Raw genomic sequence first — 23,059 nt, forward strand, 5'->3', positions numbered from 1 at the left:
GAGGCTATAATTGCTGCCAAATGTGCATCAGCAAAGTATTGAGCAAAGGCTGTGAATACTTCTGTACATCTGATTTCTTAGGTATTTATTATAAATTGGCAAAAATACATACATATTTCTACTGTAACCTAAGTTGTTTGGAGATTCTACAAGGTTGGAACCAAGCCTATCATACATGGTCCATTGACACAAAGCTGTTGTACTGATCTCAGTGAGATCACTAAAGGTTTGTAATAATGTGTCTCAACTGGATATAATGTTATAAAATATATTTACTTTGTACAATTGTTGGGTGTGATGCAATATTGTATCTAATAATTGTACCGCGTATGTGCACCTTTACAGGAAGGGACATTTATGTTGCAATTCATCCACAAAGACCTCTACCACAAATGTGTTTCCTTTATTGAGCCAGGAGGCAGACTAGAACACTTCTTGCACAGTTGGAAAGGACGGACTGTCCAACAAAGGGTCCAGAAACACTTCCCGTGGTATAGGCCCACACCGCCTATACCATGGCAAGTGTTTCTGTTAGGAGGACTGGTAATTACATCAAGGAACAGTGAGTGGCTTTGCCAGCAGCGTCTGGAACATCTCATCTCTACCGCTGAATGTCCCGGTCTTCCAAACAGTCGTTTTTATTCTTTGAATTGTCTTTACCTGTTTTTTATCGTATTGGCTTGTGGATATATTAAATGCTTGTTTAGTCCATGGCATTGGGATCGTGTATTCAAAGAACCTGTTACGGGCACTCGAGGCTGAATTATTAAGTAAGTGTCATACATTACCCACGTATTCAAGGTTTGGGATATTCCAGCTGTCAAAGTATAAAGAAACGGTACTGCTTTCCTAGCACGGCGCCCATCTCATTGATTGTATGTCTTAAGTTTAAGATACTTAAGGCATACAATCAACGCAATGGACCCGATTTTTTAATCTCATGGATCTTATGCATCCATAAGATAAAAAATCGTGAGCCCCCAATAACCATTGTTAACGCCACCAGCACTATCAACGCCAACCTGAAGCGTGGCGAGCGCAGCGAGCCCACGAGGGGAGGCGGTACGCGTCCTCCGACCTTTTCATACCCCCACTATCCACGTCGGTGTGGAGTTGATTTTATAAAGTGTGGCGAGCCACCAAGCCCGAAGCGTGGCGAGGGGACGCGGACTACTTTACATGTATTCCGCGTCCGCTCACCATGTTTCGGGCTCGGTGGCTCGCTGCGCTTGCCACACTATATAGAATCAACTCCACGCCGACGTGTATAGTGGGGGTATGAAAAGGTCGGAGGACGCATACCGCCGACGCTCGCCACGCTTCGGGTTGGCGTCAATACTGGGGTGGCATTAACAATGGGGGGCCATTTTACCCATGAGGGGGGTTAGCAATTAAAATTGGGGTTTGGGGGCCTTTTTACATTGATTCCAATGTAAAAATCTTGTCGATTGCATCATCTCATGCATCTTATGCCGCACAAACACATAAGATGCATGAGATGCTTGCAATGTAAAAATCACGTTGATCGCGTCGATTGCATCATCTCATGCATTTTATGCCACAAAAACACATAAGATGCATGAGATGCTTGAGATATCAGCCCCATACATTCAATCTAGATCGTGGGCGCCGTGCTAGGAAAGCAGTACCATTCAAGGTAGAAACTTAAAGTAAGTTCTGCCCTCATATAGGAGCACATTTATTAAGCTTGGTGAAGTTTTTGAAGTTTGAACAATTTAGTAAGCCCCAACTTAACCTTCAATCCCCACAGCAGAAACCAGTCCCTACAAGCTGAGTGAAGGGAGCAGGGCAGTTACTGTAGATCACAGGCAAGCAAGGGAATCAGTAAGCTTACAGGAGTAGCTGTGATCTCTCTGCTTTGTGCTGCAGATTAGTGGACAGTCTGATAGAGCAATGAAAAACTCTTCAGTCTACATATGGTGGACTTGTCCTAAAATTGAGGCTTTTTGGAAAAAAGTGGTGAGTTTATTGAGTAAAGTGTTATGTTACTAACTAATGAAATTAGAGATCCATGGTCTTTCCTTTTGGGACATCTAATAGCTTATTTAGAACCACTTTCAGAAAAATTAGCAACCCAGATATTAAGTGCTGCAAGATGTCTAATTGCATCACATTGGAAAAGCCTGGATCCCCCTTCTTCTCAAGCATTGTTAAATAGGATATGGTTTGTGGCCTCAATGGAGAAGATCTCAGCATTTTTACAAAATAGATCCATAAAATGTATTCAAATTTGGAAGCCTTTGTTTGTTTATACGCAATTGCGATTTGGTGGGAAAAAATGTGCCCAACTTGAGCAGTATTTATTCTGATATTTATTTATGTCCTCTTTCTCTAAGGGAGACACTTAACTGCCTTTTTTAAATATAAATTCCCCAGGGCATTTATTATCTTTATTTTCTTTATATATTAAAATCTTCATTTATTTTTCATATTTTTAATTTTTTTTTTTTATTTTTTTTTTTTTGTGTGTCATTCCACAATTTTAAGGTTTATGATTAAGTTTGAGTTAAAAATAGAAATTATAATGCTCAGGAAAGCGACAGTGTTCTTTGCGAAATTTGAAAATGTCGTTCTACTGTATGTATATTTGTATGTTTTTATTGATACTCTTAAACATTGTAAGCTGTATATTAAAAACTGAATAAAAAAAAAAAAGGAAAACTCTTCAGAGTCTTTATTTATATTTAATAACACATACACAAAGACATATTTATCATTATGAATAAAACACACAAGTTATTTCAAAAGTCTTACACAACGACATTAAAACATAACAATACAGTGATACATACATGACAACACTATACCTGACAAAACACACTCTGAGTCCTTGGTCTCAGCAAAACCCATTATATTATCTAACTCCCCCCCCCCCCATACATAGTCCTGCCTCCTCCCCTCTTTCTTAACCCTACCTATAGTACAGGCTACTCGTCCGTTCAATCCCCCTTACTTATTCTGTTGCTAAATGGGTCGGATGAAATTTGTAAACAGTTTTATTTTTTTAATATTAATTAATTTATGAATATACCATAATGTGCTACCTTTCGTGTATTATTTGTTAGTAGTTAAATGATTCTTTTAAATTCATCATCCGTGATTATTATACGTAATTTTATATTCTCAGTGTCCACGGCTATATTATATTCAAATCTTTTACATACATTTACTATTTCTGTGCAACAAATTTTATATATACAGTATTATCAACTATACGCTACATACTTAGCACAAGTTCACTATATCAAACCGTGAATTCCAATACTCAAATTCCAAATGCCTATATATTACCCTACCTATCTAAAGCGATTATAGTTCAACACTTAATAATATATTGATCGGTTCCAAGGCCCCCAAATGCTATAGAATTTCTGTAGCTTGGCTCAAATGGCATATACATATCTTTCATGGCCATAGGTAGAATTTACAAAGTTTACCCATTCTATGACTCTTCTGGTCCCTTGACCGCCATCCAATGTCAAGCAATAACCACCTTCGCTAGGGCAGATAAATTCCTGGCCAAGTGTTTCAGATCTTGTGATAACCCACCCTCCTTCCATACCCCCAATACCATATTAATTTAGTTTAAATAGCTCTTAGGGACTCCAATTTGTTCCATGATGCTAATTATTTCTGCCCAAAACCTACTTACATTTTGACATGTCCATACCAAATGCCAGAACTTGCCATCCCCTTCTCCACATTTGGGGCATCTATCTGATACAGCGCCAGCAAACTTTTTAAACTTTGCTGGCGTTATATAGATCCTATGTACAATGTTAAATTGTATCTGCTGGATCCGCATTGAATTGGTGGTATATTTAGGAACAGATAATGCCGCTACCTAATTCATCTTGTCTATCTGAGGGATATTGTCCTCCCATTTAATCCGTAAGGCCCCCAGTTCCTCTGCTTGTGAGTATGAGCAGAGGAAGCCATATGTTTTAGACATCAGTTTATCCTTTCCCAGTTGTTTAAGAAACTTCTTACATGGGGATTCTTCCGGGCGCACCATATCACCTCTACTGTATTGAGCCAAGGCACTCCTTACTTGAAGATATCTAAAAACATATCCTTAGGTAAATTATTCTCTAATTGTAATTGGGAAAAAGACTTCAATACCCCTCCCTGGTACATTTGGCCCATTATTCCTAGACCGGGAAATAAGTTTCAGATGGGATGTTGTGAATGACAACAAGATATGTAGGTCCTTGATAGAACAGGAACACAATAAGTAGGTAGACACTGAGAAATGAAAAGATAAGCAGGGTTTGGAATGGATTACACGTTTTCTATTGTATTATGAAAAAAAAAACAGACACTACAAACGTTGGCATAAAATTTTGTAGTTTAATGAATAGTAAAGAATGCAAGTTTAGCATCCTCATAATTGTTGTGAGCTGTTTGTAAAGATTATATTTTGTACCTGTATAATAATAATTAGACATGGTTGAGTACTGTGTTTCTTTCATAACTGCAGTTGATCCAATACCTTCATTATTGTGTTTTTTCCAATCTTTAGCTGGGCCTGGCACAATGGTACAGCTCGGGACTAGTCTAACAGAGAAAGGGGATAATGAACAAGGACTGGATGAAGATGAGGTACCCTTAATAGCGCCTCTAGATGTCAACCAACTGGAGCAACCTTTTCCTGACAAGGTACCTTCCAAAGACATTGCAAACTGTGTGCACAATCTCACAAATTGCCATCTTTTCAGGAATACAATTAAATTGGAGTAGAGCAATTTTATTCTCATATCCATATAAAATACAGTATGTAATATTTATATCTTCAAAGAAATGAGGCAATTTAATTATCTGCAATATTGCTACTATTAAGGAGTTGCTTTGTCCCGTTTTTAGTAGGTTGTATCAGCTTTGTTAGGAAATCAAAACAACGCACAACTGGGCAAAACCATGTGCACTGCAGGTGGGGCTGATGTAACATGTGCAGAGAGAGTTAGATTTTGATGGATTATATTTTGCTCTGTGCAGAGTAAATACTGGCTGCTTTATTTTTTTTTTTTTATATATTCTTTATTTATAATTTTCAATTATAAGAAAAAAGGCATTACAACATTTGAGAAAAAACTTGTCTGGAGCAATTGCAGTGAATATTGACTATACATTTAAAACTTTGTCTTATGATTTCACCAGTACATGCTGAAATAAAAAGGTTTCTATAATAACTTTAACATACTAAGCAGTCAAATCTTGTATTGTAACACATTACGTAACTAGACAAGGGGTACAGTTAGGGGGAAGGGGGTAGGGGAGTGGTGTAGGAGAGAGTCGTGGTGGGGGGGGGGGGGTAGTTAAGAGGGGTAGGAACCTGCGAAGAGATACGGATACTAAACACTTTATATGGATTGAAAGTTTACACTGGCTTAGAATTTTTCCCCGTTTTGTATCCCGTTGCGTCCGGGGCCCCGAACTTCACTGTTAGTGGGCGTTTGGTATATGACTTTTATACGTGGTTGAGGACTGAAACTCATGCCATTTTAGCCATGTGGCCGTGAAGTCGGATTGCTTGTCTAGTACAGAGTAGTAGATGTCCTCCATTGCTCTATAAAAGTCCACTCTCTGGAGCCACTCCCAAATGGTCGGAGGGGATGTTGACCTCCAATGTACTGGTACCACTGCTCTTGCTGCATTGTTGAGATGCCCTAGGAGTGAATGTCTGTATTTAGCAAAGGGTATGGTGGTGTGGGATAGTAACCAAAAGTCGGGAGTCTCTGGTGTTTGAAATCCCAGAATCTCCGATGAGATCCGTATCACACTTTCCCAGAATTTCACTATCTTCGGGCAATCCCACCATATGTGAATCAATGTCCCTCTCTGTGATTTGCATCTCCAGCACATGGGGGACACCGAGGGGAAGAATCTGTGGATCTGGGGCGGACATCTATACGCAGTTTATATTGCGTTTCCACAACTTCCACGCTAGTGGAGCAACTGGACATGTTTTCGCAGTGTTTTTCCCATTTTATGTGTATGCCCCTTGGAGATAGGTCCATGTCCCAAGCCGCACAAAAGGCGGGGGTATCAGTGGAGTGTGCCTGCACTATTAGTTTGTAGATGGTCGACACTGTGTGGGTTGGTTCTGAGGCTTGAGAGCACAATACCTCAAATGGGTAAGGGCCTTTCGCAAGAGAGGAAGTGTTCCTTTGTGAATGGATAAAATGTCTTACTTGAAAGTAGAACCATGTATCTGACTGTAGTATTGTCTTGTCCTCTTTTAAGTCATTAAAGGATTTAACATTGCCTCCTGTTATCAGATCACGTATTCTGGATAGGCCTCCCCGATACCATCTACGTGCTATACTTCCTGAGGTCCCTGGGCTAAAGTCTGGGTTGTTAATTATTGGGAGGAGTAAAGTGTCCGGTGAGGTGAGACCTAATCTATATCGTACAGATTTCCAGAGATTTAAGGTTGGCTCTACCGTCGGGTGTGTTGTACGAGCTATTTTGGGGAGCCAGGGAGTCACCTGTAAGTCCAGTCCTGAGGAGTGTTTTTCTATTTCTACCCACTGTTTCTTATTGGAATCAGATCTTGACCAGTCTAAGATTCTATGTAATGTTGATGCCTGGTGGTATGCTTGTAACCAAGGGAGCTGTTGACCACCTTGTGCTTTCCTGCGGAATAAGTATTTATGTTTGAATCTGGGCTTCTTACCTCCCCATACAAATCGACTAATGACCCTTTGCATTTCCACAATATATTTTAGCGGAAGATTTAGCGGGATAGTCTGGAATAAGTATAGGAACCGGGGTAAGACGTTCATTTTTATAATGTTCATCCTACCTATCCAAGAGAACTTCTGGTTCGACCACTTAGTATAGTTAATATTAAAATTGGATAATTTCCCAAAGCGTGCAAACTCTCTCATAATGTTTGGAAGAGATATCGCAGGCTTAGTGATAATTGCCAACATGTCGTCAGCAAAGAGTGCCAATCTATGATCCACTCCTCCAATATCTAAGCCGCTTATGTCTGGGTTAGCTCTAATGGCCCTAGCCAGAGCCTCCATACATATCACATAAAGCAGAGGCGACAATGGGCTCCCCTGTCTGGTCCCATTGGCAATTAGCACAGAGTTGGACAGCATGCCATTGATTCTTACTCGGGCCGTTGGTGATTGATATAGTGCAAGGATTTTCCCTATGAATTGATCTCCTATTCCTGCATGTCGGAGGACCTCCCCCATAAACGTCCAGTCTACCCGGTCAAACGCCTTTTCGGCATCTGTGGAAAGAAGCATGGTCGGGATTTTAACAGATTGGGCGTATGCAACCAGGTCAATGACTCTCGTTGTATTGTTCCTCGCCTCACTCCCACGTACGAATCCCACCTGGTCAGGGTGTACCAAGCGTGGAATCAACAGGGATAGTCGGTTTTCTAGCAATTTTGCATATAGCTTGACATCGACGTTAAGGAGAGAGATGGGGCGGTAGCTGGAGGGGAGGGCTGGGTCTTTGCCTTCTTTTGGCAAGACCGTGATGTGAGCTTCAAGGGACTGAGCAGAGAAGGGGGATGTCGGGGAAATCCCATTGCAGGCCTTTGTAAGAAGTGGGATCAGGCGGTCTTGGAACGTTTTGTAGTAAGTTATGGTGAAGCTATCCGGGCCCGGACTTTTACCAGAGGGCGAAGTTTTAAGTGCTAGTCGAAGCTCAGATTCCGTAAAAGGGTCATTTAAGGCTGTCGTTACGTCGGGTGATAGTTTAGGATAACTTATGTCTTTTAAGTATGTTCTAGTTTTGGACTCATGTGCTAATTGATCTCGTGGCGGCCCCTGTGAGGATAGGTTATAAAGGCCTGTATAATAATTTTGGAAAATCTCTGCTATTTCGTTGTTTTTGGCATGGAGGGCACCCGAGGAGTCCTTCATCCCGGTGATATACGTTAGTGATCTTTGGGCCCGCAGTGCCCTTGCCAGTTGTTTACCTGGTTTATTGCCCCATCTGAAGTATCTATGGCGGCAGCTTCAGAAGGCTCCGCGGGTGCCCTCATTTAACAGGCTATTTAGAGCGGTCCTAGCATTCTGCAGTTCCAAAAGAACATCTGGGGTCAGAGAAGATTTATGTATTAATTCTAGTTTTTTAATTTTATCCAGTAGGGTCTCTCCACATTCTGTTTTTTTCTTTTTGAGGTAGGAGCCTATTTTAATACACCTACCTCGGATTACGCATTTGTGAGCTTCCCATATTGTGACTGGGGACGTTTCGTCATTTGAATTCAGCGATATATATTCATCTATGGCTTCCTCTATTTGTTTCCTACAATCGTCTTCACGCAGGAATTGCTCATTGAAGCGCCATTGCCAGTGGCGCGTGGGGGGGTGTAGTAATGACAACTCTAACGTTATGGGGGCGTGATCTGAACCCACTATCTGTCCTATAGAGGTGTTGGCCAAAAGGTCTAACGATCTGTGATTTAAATAAAAGTAGTCGATGCGTGTGTATGAGTTGTGAGGGTGTGAATAGAAGGTGTAATCCTGGTCTTTGGGGTGCATTAGCCTCCATGTATCTATAAGTTGGAAGTCATGTATTAGCATTTTGAACCTTCTCAGGTCTTTTGCTGAGGCGGAAGTCGAGGCACTAGTTGAATCTATTGTGGGTTCTGCTGCCCAATTAAAATCACCACCTACCACCAGTACCCCTTCTATGGTGTGCTCTATTGACTCCAGTGCCATTTTCAGTGTACGCAGTTGGCCCTTGTTAGGGAGGTACAGGTTTACAAAAGTGAACACTTGATTGTGTATAGTAGTTTTTATGCACAGTCCCCGACCGTCTCCCACAAGGGCCACTGTTGTGTCAGTTAAAGGCGTGTTTTTGGCGAATAATATTGCAACCCCTTTTGATTTGGATTCAGAGTAGTCATTAAAATAACCAAGAGGGTAATGACAGGAGTGTAATTTCGGGGCCTTCCCTTTCTTGAAGTGGGTTTCTTGTAGGAATACCACATCTGCCTTCTCGTTGTGCATTGTGTGTAACAGTCTAGATCTTTTCTCAGGAATATTGAGGCCCTTGGCATTCAGGAAAATTAACTTCAGGCTTGCCATTTGTTGGTGTTTAAGGGTTTGGCTGTGTTCTTTGTGTGACTACCTCTTCGCGGTTAAGGGGTGGGGGGGTGGGAGGTGGGGCCGGGGTAACATAAGGGAAGAAATATATAATAACGTGAACTTCAAGAAATCCCCAACCCATTCTATTGAATGAGGGTGGGGAACCTCTGCTTTTTCAGATCTGGGGAACCAATAAGGGCCCATGATCTCAAAATGTACAGCAGAGCTTGGGGGAATGAGGGAAACCAAGGTGAACCACCTTAACATATAGTAAATTAGATAACAAAGTAAACAATTGTGACTTTTCTATATATATAGGTAACGTTACTTTCAACCCAACCAGTTAATTCTGACATATTGCTAAGTCGCGACCAGTTCTAAAAATATAGGGGACGGGTTTTTCAACACATTGGCCTAGAATATTGCAAAGCTGTCTTAATAACCAATATAACAGTTAACCGCTAACTTATAGGCTACTCAGCCCTCCCATGGGACCATGTCGCGCCGTCCCCAATCCCTAGGGGATCTGTGCGGTGCTCCCCGGGCCTCATCTATGAGCTACGCTGTAAACATAACAGTCAAGGTACATACTGTATAGCAAGTTAAATGAGAACATTAAGGAGAAGAGACATAGTCTATATTCACGTGTCTGCAGGAGCGAAACCAGAATCTTTCGGCTGGCAGTGGGGCCGCTCGGTCGCTGTTGACCCATTCCTGTCAGCCGCGGAGCGATCTGTTTTCTTCTTACGATCCCTTGTGACCCTATGCCACCGTTCTCTATGAGGTTTGGGTTGGGAAGTAAGTGCCGCCGGGTCCAGCCAGTTGGGCAGTAGTGGGGCGGGGATTCCCAGTGTTGCACAAAAGTCAGCTACTCCTGCTGGGTCTTGTAGGACTGCCGATGTGCCCTTGTGAGTCACTTGTATGCTGATAGGGAAGCCCCAGCGGAATCTGATATCTTGTTTCTTCAGTGCCTCTGTGATGGGTCGGAGCAGTCATCTCTGCTGCAGTGTGGACCAAGAGAGGTCCTGAAATATTTGGATTTTCTGGCCGTTGAAGTCTAGTTCTTGAGTGCATCTCGCCGCTTTAAGAATCTCTTCTTTGTCCTGGAAGTAATGAAGCCGACAAATTATATCTCTAGGTTGTTCTGTAGGTGCACCTCTGGGGCGTAGAGCGCGATGAGCTCTATCGAATATGATCTGATATTCCGGGTCAGCGTTCGTGAGTTGATTAAAAATTTTGGTCAGAGCATGTTCTAAATTAGGGGGTAAGACATCCTCTGGGATGCCCCGGACTCTCAGATTGTTCCTTCTTCCCCTATTGTCGATATCGTCAAGTTTGCGGCCCATCTCTATTAGGGATCTTGACTGGCGTGCAACCAAATCGTGGAGGTCGGAAAGCCTCGAGTCCACCTCTTCATTTTGCTCTTCCAGTTGTTCCACTCTGTTCGCAATGTGCGTGATGTCGGTTTTCAGAGCGGCGATATGGACCTGTATTGAATCTTGGAGCCTTTTCTCCGTGGAAAGCAGGTCTTGTTGCATTTCCTGCCTGGTCGGAATTGCTTGTAGTCTGGATAGAATGGTTGAGAGTTCTGTAGTTTCTGAGGTTGGTGTAGGTTTTGATTTGGAAGAACTCGGAGCCTCCGTGCCTTCCATGGCCGCACTTGGGGCAGGGGAAGTTGAGGCGAGAGTGTTAGGATCTGTGATAGGGGTTCAAAAAGCGTGCAAAAGGCTTCTGCGTGGGATGATTTTGCAGGGGTTTGCACCCGTATTTTATGTCGTCGGCGTTTAGTCATGTGGGTGGAAGCTACATGGGTCGGAACACACTTTGTTTTTTTTGTTTTTTGTTTTTTCTTGTCACATTATCTCAGTGGTTCAGCACCTGGTTCCCTCAGCGTGGCTTGCTTAAATCATTTCAAAGTCGGGTGCACAGGTCGCCCACGGGTAATATGGGCTCCAAGTAGAGGGCTCACTGGTTAGTTGGATTGTCCAGTAGCACCGCGTGTAGTCGGCTAATGGGCAGGCCGGGGCAGGGTCGGACAGCTCTCGGGAACAGGCGCTGTATTATATATCAGAGGGGCTCAGTCAGCAGTCAATAGTTAGCGTGGTGGTCAGATCCCTGGGTCTGAATACACTTTAGGCTCTGGTGTGGTAATTGCCTTGTCAGCGTGACCTTTTCTGGTTTACCCTTGTGGGCACAAGTGGGAGCCCCCTTCTGCAGGGCTGTTATTGCTTATGTTGGGAATTGTACTGTAGGGGATAGGCTGTATATGGGGACCAGGATCACCTGTTCTGCCACCAGGCTCCCCACTGTTGGTTGCTGTTATGGGGGAGGTTGTTCACTTACTCCCAGAGTGAGGGAGTCTCTGCATAGGTCTCCTAACAGGAGCTCTGTGCCTGGCTCTTAATCTCAGGGGAGGGGGGGCAGTTAGCAGCGCCGCTGCTGCAGCAAGGGGGTCAGGTGTGTGGGAGACAGGAGTCACCGGCTTCTGCCAGTGACACGCTGTCTGCTGGGGCCGCCTCCGATCAGGCGATGCGCTGCCCGCCGAGTCCCCCTCCTACCTCCTCCAGGTGTCCGGCGCCGGCCCCCGTGCACCGCGTGCGTATGCGGCCTAGCCGACGGCGCGTGCAGTCAAGCTCCAGGCACCCCGCGGCTCAGGTCCCGTCCAGCGTCTCCTTGGCGGGGATCCCCCCGGCCTGTCGTCTCTCCGCTGAGCGCCCCCCGCAGCTGTGTGCGATCCCGCCGGCGGCGTCTGATGGACCAAAATCGAGGTCCCGGCTTCGGGCCTCCGACAGGCCGCAACCCGCGAGAGCCCTTAAAAGAGCTCCCTGGCTCCGCAGACTCTGCCAGAGGGAACCGATGCACCGGGGGAGAGATAGGTGATGCACCCGGGGTGTTTATTTGGGTTGCCTGTGGGTTTTCTTCTCTTTTTACAGGGAGCTCCAAGACAGGCACGTCTTCTCCCTTCAGCAGCTAGGCCATGCCCCCCGCTAGGCCACGCCCCCTGGCTGCTTTATTTTTACACTGCAATTATAATTTCAGTTTGTACACACTCCATGCAAATCTAACTCTCTCTGCACATGTTACAACTGCCCCACTGCAGTGCAAATGGTTTTTCTCATTAGCGAAAGATTTAGATTTTCTTATCAACTCTGAATCAGGCCTTAAAGCAGATTTTGCCCACCGTATTTCAGGTTAGCAGGATGACGTATGTGAATCGCAATTTACACATATTACCACTGATCCTCACTGGGTCATCATTACAAAACAATTTAGGGGTTGGGATCATTTGGTCTATTGCATTATGGTAGAAAGTCATTAGGTCGACATGCTAAAAGGTCGACATGATTCTAGGTCGACATGGGAAAAGGTCGACATGATTCTAGGTCGAAAGGTCATTAGTTCGACAGGTCATTAGTTCGACAAGGTCATTAGTTCGACATTGTCTATGTCGACATTCACAAGGTCGACATGGGGTTTTTCACTGTTTTTTTACCTGAATGTCAACACAGTCGACATGGACACAGTTTAAAGTGCACTGCATCCCCTCGCATCGCTCGCTGCGCTCGCGATGCGTCGGGCACGGTGCCTTGCTACGCTCGGCACACTATTTTATTCTCCCACCACGCCCTAGTGGATGGTAGGGTATGAAATACCGCCTGTCGGCACATGTTGGCTCAAAAAACAGTGAAAAACTCCATGTCGACCTTGTGAATGTCGACATAGACAATGTCGAACTAATGACCTTGTCGAACTAATGACCTGTCGAACTAATGACCTTTCGAACTAGAATCATGTCGACCTTTTCCCATGTCGACCTAGAGTCATGTCGACCTTTTAGCATGTCAACCTAATGGATTCGACCTAATGACTTTCTACCATAATGCAGTAGACCAAATGACCGCATCCCCAATTTAGTTACGCTTTTAAACCATCTCATGGATAGTTTTGCCTTGTACTGTTTAGAACATGTTGCTCAAGCCTCGTTGTAGTAGACTGAAACAGGTACTCTTGCAGCATTTTGCACCATCCATTGTTCCTTTTACTTTAATGATATGCCTGCTTATAAAAAGCAACACAGAGCATATAGCCAGGGCCGGTGAACCTATGTCAGTGCCCCAGACGACCCCCCACCCCAGCCGCTCCCCGACTCTCACCTGCTCGATGGCCAATCAACTCCTAATTGTCATTTTTCAAACATTGGCTAGTGTGTTATCACCTTCTGCTTTATCTCTTCTTACTACATCTACCCTAGTATGTAGAATATGTATACGTAATGTTGGACACTGTTTCATTTTTACCACACATTACTTTGAACTTTGACCAAAAATCTGCACTGTATATTGGTCTCATCTAAACGCATCCTTATTGTCTAACCTTATCTATATCTTATCGTACATTGCAATAAGTTCATTTTTGTCAAACTTATGTTTCATTTACAGTAACGGCTTCTTGTTTACTGAACTCTAATAGTGGCCTATTATGCAGATATCGCTGTGGCCTGTGCACCTTTACTCACACTCCTCCTATATGATTGTTAGCTTTTATGTAAATCATAACAAGTCCCCTTCTTGTGGGGCATAATGTTTTGGCGGCAAACAGTTGCAAGGTAAACCTCCTTTAATAGGAGTATTAAATATATACATTAAAATCTCAGTGTATTTTTACAGCTTCGGACAAAGAATGACACAGTAAAATTTGTTTCAGCGCTTTGAAGAAAATAAATGAAAATAACATTTTGGACGCATTGTGTATCTGCTGTCAGAAGTTAGGCGTGGCACAGTAAATTGGGTATTATTATGTGATTTGATGGGGCATCTGTGAAGAAGCGCAGGACATGCCCATGCATGAAGCACAGAGGTAGAAATTCACTAAGATGGGAGTTCTATTTCACATCGGATGTTGCTATGGGCAACCAATCAGATACTATCTATTATCTTCTAGAAGTTGCTAAATAAATGAGAAACAGAATCTGATTGGTTGCCCATAGCAACATCCCCATGTGAAATAGGACTCCCATCTTAGTAAATTTACCCCAGAGACATCAATTAATGACCCCATGCTTCCATTGCCTTTTACTTCTATGATGCTTTTGAAAGACTGTGTTCAGTATCCTTTTAATAAATTCTTACAATATATTGGCCCCTTCTTTCTCTTTTACAAGCTGATTGTAAAGACACGGACAGAGTATCAACTCCAGCAAAAGAAGAAGAGGAAGATGCATGTGCCAGGGATAAAGCGGCTGAACATTAACCTATATGATGAGGTCTCCGAAAAAGTTAAGGTACAAAGAAAACTTATCATTTTGAAGTTTACCAGTAGACTAGGAAGTAAGCCTCTGGTTTTTTTGTGTATTTATTTTCAAAATGACAGCATTCACTTAGCCAAACTGCTATTTCTACATACATTGGTTATATGCTACTGCTGAGCTGGTACTAGGCTGCTGGCTCTCTGGCGATAAGAACAGTACTGGGAAAGGGTGCTGAGGAGAGCAGCACTGGCTCTGTTGTAACACTCTAGGTCAAGGGTCAGGGAACTTTTTTACATTTTACCCCACAATATATTTAGATACGCCGACGTTACCCCCTTGATTTAAAAGGAAGGAAATCATATAATGGTAATACACACTGTACCCCCAGAAATTGATAATATATCCTGCTAGTAATGTACACAGCATGGCAGAAAGTGAGGATACAAAATTTGTACCACACACAGCCATATATGTTAATAATCATCATCATCATCAATGGCTGCCAGGCTGTGTGTGGTATAGCCATTGATAATGTGACGTACAGGCAACTATTAGTGTCAGCATTTCAGATGATATAGTGACAGTCTGTGCAAATTTTTTTTCCTTAGACTAGAGATGGGTATACCTTGACAGGGGCCTATAACTTGGCAAAGAAACTCAGTGCCACGCTGGGCAGTACAGACTGTGCACTGCCGAGATGGCGCAGCAACAAGTCAACTCTACTGAAGAAGCGGGCGGACTTGGAGGCAGGGCCCGGGGAATCAAGCAGCGAAGCTTGTTATACAAAAGGGTCTGACGCACTGCATGTCAGGTCCTTGTAAACTACAGTACTGTAACACACACAACCGGGCATGCATATAGTCTATATATAGATGCTATATTCAATTAAATGAAATTCCTGGGGGTAATGGACGGTCGCGCTGCCGAAACATATATATAGATTCATATGCATGCCCAGCTGTGTCTTGGCAGCGCAACCATCCATTACCCCCAAGAATTTCCTTTTTACCACATTTGGGGTAATGTACCCCTGTTCCCTGACCACTGCTCTAGGTAATAGCTTCTGGTCATTACAGCTGATGTAGGCTGGCAGCAGGAAGTGAATCCAGATTAGAATACCCTCCTCTCTATCCCTATTGAGAAGATGAGAGTTGGAGTGGGTGCTCCCAGTGCCTACCTTACCTAAGAAGGTAACACATTGGGGTAAGACTTCAGGCTGATCAAGCAGCCCTGCAGAAATTGCAGCAACCTAAAGAGGACCTAATGATGACAGCTGGGGAGCTTTTCTCTTCCACACTTCTTTCATAGTCCATTTCACCACTTGGATTAGTTAGTGACAAGAAAACTATTTTTTACTCAAATATAGAATGTATGTTTCTGTATTTACGGTGTTTAATTTCAGTGTATATTAATGTATAGTGTATATACAGTGTATATAAAATATATATTAGTGTTTTTAAGAATTTCCCTTGCTGATAAGATTACGTAAAGGGTAGTACTTCTAAGGTGAAGTTCAGGAAAGGAAGATTAGCATTCATTTTGTTCCAGTTGTACTAAGTTGCTCATGAGTGGCGACTAGTCAGAGGTCCCTGCCGGTCTTGTGGAAGAACCAGCCTGTGTTAGCTCCTTTGCATTTTCTATAGCCACTGTATGGTGGTGCGAGAGGAATTATCATCTTTTGCATCTAATCAGAATTAATCTATTTTTCAGTCAGTGCCCAAGATAGTCTAAGATACATACAGTACACTGATTGGGTTTAGTAGTTTTTTACATTTATTCATAATGCAGAAACAGTGGCGGGCATGAAAGGCGTGGCCATGCACCGTTAAATTAAATTACAGAATTTTTTTTAATTGAAGCACCTTACAGTCCACATTGCATCCCAGCACACAGCCACATATGCTGGGTTGAGGAGAAGAGCTGCTGCAGCTCCTGCCAGGTAACGAGGGGAGGACTAGGGTCCAAAAGACATTGGCCTGGATAATTAGTACCCCTTCTGGCTTTATCTGAATACATGATGGTATGTACATTATAGTTGCCTACCCTCCTGCATTCTGCAGGAGACTCCCTGAAATAGCAGCAATCTCCCTCTCTCCCTCATTAGTCAAGCAATCTCCCTCATTTCACCTAGCCCACATTACACTGTTACATTTTTGGGGAAAAAAAGGAATAAAAGATAGATACATTTACATTGCATCATCAGCACCGTTTCCCAGCACTTTAGCAAGTATAGTAGCTCTTACTAACTGCTTTGGGGCTCATCTACATTTGTATATAAGTCATGTTAAAAGATTCCTCTCAGATGTAGTAGTACGCACCCACGCTTCTATGTGCCACATTCACAATCTCTTTTCAAAATCTCTCCATATATGGAATTAGACACGCCCTGTGGGTGGAGCATGACACGCCTCCTCAATGGGGCGCTGTGCAAAATTCTATTACCAACTATAATCTCCCTGAAACTAGTTTTCAAAAGTAGGCAAGTATGACATACATTACAGTGTTTCTAAGAACAGAGAGAAGTGTCTAATGTTAAAGCAGGCAGTAAAGACTCAAGGGCCCCAGTACCAGTTCACCAAAGGATAACAGAATTTTATTCAGATCTCTTTTTGTTCCAAAAACCAGGTGGCAGATCCATTTTAAAATTAAAGGAGTTAATTACAAAATTGAGGGTAGACTGATCCATTATAAATGGAACGGAGTCAAACAAGGTGTTGCCATGTTACCGATTCAGATTACAAGTTTCAGCAGATCCGCTAAGGGCAGGGAAACTCTACAGTATCATGGCTGGATTATCAACTGGAAGAAGTGCAAAATGATTTTCAGTTGGTGCAGAACATTTTTAGGCCTCATTACTTTTAGATTCAATACCCAGCTTGGCAGAGTTTTTCTACCAGCAGAATAGATAAGAAACATTCACAATCTCTAGTCCGTAGGATTTTGAAGGTCAGAATCCCATCAGTTCTAGGTTAGGAAAGATTATGTTCTCATTAAAAGCAGCAAGGTTTCATTCCAGGGTGTTTCAAATAAACATTCGAAAGAGTTGACTGCACTCCAGCCATCGACTTTCAGCTCAGTCTGTTATTTTGCAAATGAAATGGAACGGACTTTCAGATGTGGATTCTGTTGGTAAATCCGAATAAGGGCAGGAGTTCCCTTATCCAGGATTTGTTGGTTGTCCTGATAAATGGAGTCTCCAAGGTCCAATCGATGGGGGCTTTGAAACATTATGATCCAGATAGGAATTGAAGCTTCCGCTCAATATACTGGAACTAAGTGCCTTATTCAGAGATGGATGGAAATGCAATGCCGCTTGCATGCAGCTTTGAATATCCATCTGATTTGTTCCCGCCTCCCATCTGTGTCCAGTCGGGCCATGCAGCCAGGACCCACCACCAGCCATCGACCGGAAGTTCTCGTCATCTCCACCTTAAGTGACGATCTGCGTCCTCGGCCGCGTCACCCGCTGGACCCAGACACCATTTTGGCAAGTGTAACACTCATGAACTCCATAAAGAATGTATGTTTTAAAAGAGAATTCTTTAAGGTGAGTCAGCTTTGCCCTGATGGGCCGAGTTGGCTGATACTGTGACAACCTGCATAACAATCAACAATACAATTATTGCATGCCTTTTACAGTATAATGGCTAGATTCTGTCAATAGCCTTCCACTTAAATCATAAATGGATACCTTCCTGGGCATGCAGAAGTGAGCAAAGGGGACCTTTAAAAAAATGCATGATAAATGGACATCTAATGTCTCCACATCTATGCTGCCTCTACTATATCCAAGGCACCTTGGCCCATGTAGTTAATTTCAGAAGTATCCCAAACCCCGTTATAAGAAATTAATGAGACCCAAATTATCATTAAGAACCTTGGATTCCAATTGTAGAAGTTGCTTGGCACGGTCCCCCCCCACGAATTGATATGTGCACATGGTCTATGATTTTGTGATTCAGTTTGGCCATGCCATGTTTCTTCTCTCAGCAAAGTGCCTCGCCACCAGTTGTTCCCCGGTTCCCGTCTGTAATACCGTTCTAATGGCCATACGGTGCTGGGCCATTCTGATTTTGAACTGCCATTTATTTTTGCCCATGTAATACAGACCACAATGTATTACGTAGACCACAAATTTGGTAATATACATCAGTGGCCATTTAATTTATTATCTTTTACCTGTGTAGGAGTGAGTTATACTGTCACCCACTGCCATATACTTTCCCATAGTATGTATATAAAACAATCACTGTAGCACTCGTATATATATATTGCAGTAGTTACGTGCAGGGCCGGCAACAGAATTTTTGGGGCCCCATACACACCTCCTCAAACGCCATCAACCCCCCTTTTGTTGGAACATAAACTAGACACACTGCGGCCTGTGTTTTTTTGCACTTAAACCCTCCCTCCCCCCACGGCTTGGGCACTATCACACTGGTGCACTCCTTTACCCTGCGGCCTGTGCTCTATACTGTAACACCAATGCGCTCCCTTACCCTGCGCTCTATCACACTGATGCACTCCCTCACCCTGTGGCCTGTGCTCCATCACACCTAAGCACTCCCTCACCCTGCGCTCTATCACACTGACGCACTCCCTCACCCTGTGGCCTGTGCTCTATCACACTGATGCACTCCCTCAGTCCATGGCCTGCGCTCTATCACATGGACTTGCTCCCTCACCCTGCGCTCTATCACACTGATGCACTCCCTCACCCTGTGTTTTATCACCCTGATGCACTCCCTCAGCCTGTGGCCTGCGCTCTATCACACCGAAGCACTCCCTCACCCTGCACTCTATCACACTGACGCACGCCCATGGCCTGCGCTCTATCACACGGACGTACTCCCTCAGCCCATGGCCTGCACTCTATCACACTGATGTGGTCCCTAAGCCCATGGCCTGCGCTCTATCACACTGGCGTGCTCCCTCACCCTGCGCTTTATCACACTGACACACTCTATCACCCTGCGCTCTATCACACTGACACGCTCCCTCAGCCCATGGCCTGCGCTCTATCACACTGACGTGGTCCGTAACCCTCCCTACCCCTGTAGCCTAATCCTTACCCTTGTATCCTGAACCCTAACAACCCACCCTATATATATACACACACTAAGCACTTACTCTAACATTAGAAACACCCACAGAGTGCAATCTCACTGTGGGTGGCCCTGCAATGGCAGCAGGCAGCTTCTCTTTTTCCTTTTGCTCAGGCAGCACAGCAGGAGTCTCGCCTGTCACTCATAGCCCCGTCCCTTTCGGGACCCATGTAGCTCCACCCATTCAAGTCCTGCGTAGCTCTGCCCCCTTTCCCCCAAGTGCGTGCGTGTTTCGTTCGGAAGGACTGACACAGTGGCTGAGCAGCAGGACACACTTCAGGCTTCTAATCCAAGGCTTTCAGTTGCCGCACCCCGCAGGATAGATGAGTGAGGGGAAGGTTGACACACCATATGTGTGACTGGCAGCAGGCTGAAGACAGCAGCAAAGCAGTATGCAATAGTAGCACTGACGGGCCGTTTCGGTAGTTATCTACCTTCTTCAAAAGGGCAAGATGCCCTTTTGAAGCCCAGTCACTGTGAAGTATATTGGCTCATCTCTTATTGCTTGACAACATGCTTCAATAAATCATCTTTCTTCACTAAGAACTTAGTGTGTGCTGGTCCCGTCGATCAGAGGGACTTTTGTCCTTATCTGCTGGGCTTCTACTATATATTTTATGGTACTTTCCAATGAAATAAACATTTAACTATTAGCTTAAAGCCGGAGCTACGCAGCCCCGGCGTTGCAGATACCATGTGCTATCAAAAAGAAAGTAACTATGGGTGAGTGTCAACGTCAGAAGTTAAAGGAAAAAACTAGAGTCCGGACCAGTATATTGAGGGCTCGATGATAGAAGCCTGCAAGCTGCCTCTACACCAGCTCCATGCCGCATATTGGTGTAGAGGCTGATGACGTCTAGTGTGTACATCCAGCTGTTTGGTATCAATGGTAAGAATTGTATCTTCAGGATAAGTGATGTGGTGTCTTTTAGATATGTTCTTTGTGTCTGGATGACAGGTTGGAAGTACATATCCAGATATTTAGAGACTTTGTAATAAACGGAGTTGCGTGCTGCTATTAGTGGATCACCCGGGGGATTAACAGTGTCCTTATGCAATTATATATATTTTCTATATATACTAATACTGTCTCTTGTAGTGACCAGTTATATTGAGTTTAAATTGTTTCTCGGACTCCCACAGCTGACTGGCCTGATCCTGATCACCATGGTGTTCCTTGCTTGTCTTCTGATGCTGGTTATGTACAAGGCTTTGTGGTATGAACAGCTCACCTGTCCTGAGGGATTCATCTTCAAGGTATATTTTTGTTTGTATGATGCCACATAGCAACAAAACAATTAATACATATGTACAAAAGGGAAGTCTAATACATGCATAGATGCAAGTAACAAACAAATCACAATTCAATAGAGTAAAGTAAGTATACTTTGAGGTCTGGAATAGGAGATGGGGTAGTGTGGGGAGCGAGAGTTTGAATATGAGTTCCAGGCAGAACTATGAGTTTATGGAGCTGGTTGAGAGTGTTGCCTGGTGGCAAAATGTAGGTTGGTACTTATGTAATATCTGGGCGCCCGATTTTTTTGATCGGGTCGGAAAAATCGGGTCCATCGCATGCAATCAAATCGCCCGATGCCTGGCGAGGGGACGCGGAATACATGTTAAGTAATCCGCTCGCCACTCTGCGCTCGCCACACTAAATGAAATCAACTCCATGCCCACTTGGATAGTGGGGGTATGAACAGGGTGGGTATACAATAGAAAATGGGGTCTGGGGGGGGGGCATTTAACATTGGACCCAATGTAAAATCGGGTCTCAGGGACCATTTAACATTGGATCCAATGTAAAAATCGGGTCCATCACCTCGCATGCGATTTGGTTGCATGCGATGCGATCGACCCGATTTTTCCGAAAAATTGGGTCCATCGCATCTGATTGTATGCCTTAAGTTAAGGCATACAATCAAAAAATCAGGCACACAGATAATACATAAGTACCTGTAGGTTATCCCTTCAGCCACATGATTCCTATAAGGTGGAGTCAACTGGAGAGCAACAAGTGGGCAGACCATCTCCACTACAGCAGAGAAGGGGATACATACAAAAGACCTGACCCTGGCATTGTGATACAGAGAATGTCAACAGGGGCGCCATAAAAATCTAACCCTACCCCTCCCCCCACATACACACACACACAAAGCCTGATCCAAACCTTCCCGCTAGTGTCTAAACTTAACCTCTACAACCTAAATCTGCCCTCTTCCACAGCCTAACTTTAACCTCCCATCCCCACAGCCTAACTCTAATCTTCCGCTCCTTGAAGCCCAACCATAAGTCCCCCACTAGTGCCTAAACCTACCCCCCATCCCAAGATGCAAGGCAGCACTCCCTGTATAAACAAAAAAGAGGGGATTCTGAAGATACGGCACTACCTCTGCTGCAGGTCACCACTTAAACTAGACCAGTACTACAATTACTGGTGAACATATAATGTATTGAACAAGGAAAAGTAAATGTCTTGCGCAGGAATCAACAAATAGATCTTTTTTTTTTGGAGAAGAAAGGTGTTCTTAAGATCACAGTCGGATATCCTCATGTATCCAAGTACCCAAAAGAAAGGGATTTGAAATATAATCCGTACCGTTGTGTTTGGAAATACAGTACGTGATGATATCCCCTATAGGTGACGGTCCACCTGAGGAGACAGATGTCTCTCTCCAATGGTTTGACTCCCAAAGAGGCAATTTGCATACGTGTTGCTTACACGAAAATAAGTGCATATAAACCCATAAAGGTATCTTCTGTGAAGGGATGTTCACAATATACACCGTAAACAGGGGGTCTCTTACATTAGAAAAGTGCTCACACTTTGGCTTATCTCGGTTTCTTTTAGGTCGTCATGTTTATGTCCATATATGGAGGAATAGAACCAGAGTACTCCATGGTGCAATATATCAAAAGATGTATGTAACAAAATAAAATATAGACAATAAAAAAAAGTGTAAGGGTAACCTCGTACTAGATGGTAGGTTAGGACTCCGTATAGCTGATGGCACTCAAATGAAACCTGGTATTCATTGAAAGTTGCCGTTGGTCCTTGTCCTCCCTCTGGTGTAGAAGATACTCCTAAACTGACTCTACTTGAGATACCTTTATGTACTTATTACAGATCATCAGTCTGACCTTGATGTTTTTCCTTAAGAAAAGTGGCTTCTTTGCTGCCCTTCTTGACACCAGGCCATCCTTCAAATGTCTTTGCCTCACTGAGCATGCAGATGCCCTCACTCCTGCCTGCTGCCATTCTTGTGCAACCTCTACACTGGTGGTGGACCCGATCCCACAGCTGAATCAACTTTAGGTGCTGTTGCTTGCGGTGTGTTAATTGGGTGCCCTGAAGCCTTCTATAAAACTATTAAACCACTTTCCTTGAAGTTCTCAATGATCCGATAAATAGTTGATTGTGGTGCAATCTTACTCGCAGCAATATCCTTACCTGTGAAGCCGTTTAGTGCAAAACAATGATAACTGCACGTGTTTCCTTGCCGGTAACCATGGTTAACAGAGGAAGAACAATGTGTAAGGTCTGGGGGCGCTGTTTTCACGGCTGTGACCAAGATGGATCAGTTGACATGGAGGGATAACGGAACTGGGGAAATTTGTTGAGT

General features: G+C 43.8%; 1 protein-coding gene across 2 annotated transcripts in view; it reads left to right on the forward strand.

The window, feature by feature from the left end:
* The window catches only part of CALY (calcyon neuron specific vesicular protein), a 43,211-nt gene that overhangs the window by 16,108 nt on the left and 4,044 nt on the right, over positions 1–23,059 (forward strand). For both annotated transcript variants that reach the window (XM_083146161.1, XM_083146160.1), the window contains exons 2-4: positions 4,544–4,680; positions 14,245–14,364; positions 20,580–20,693. In XM_083146161.1, coding sequence (XP_083002287.1) covers positions 4,558–4,680; positions 14,245–14,364; positions 20,580–20,693 — 357 coding nt within the window. In that variant the 5' untranslated portion in view covers positions 4,544–4,557. The remainder of the gene's footprint in view (positions 1–4,543; positions 4,681–14,244; positions 14,365–20,579; positions 20,694–23,059) is intronic.

Source organism: Crinia signifera, chromosome 6 (genome assembly GCF_055691185.1).
Source record: "Crinia signifera chromosome 6, ASM5569118v1, whole genome shotgun sequence".
Taxonomy (NCBI): domain Eukaryota; kingdom Metazoa; phylum Chordata; class Amphibia; order Anura; family Myobatrachidae; genus Crinia; species Crinia signifera.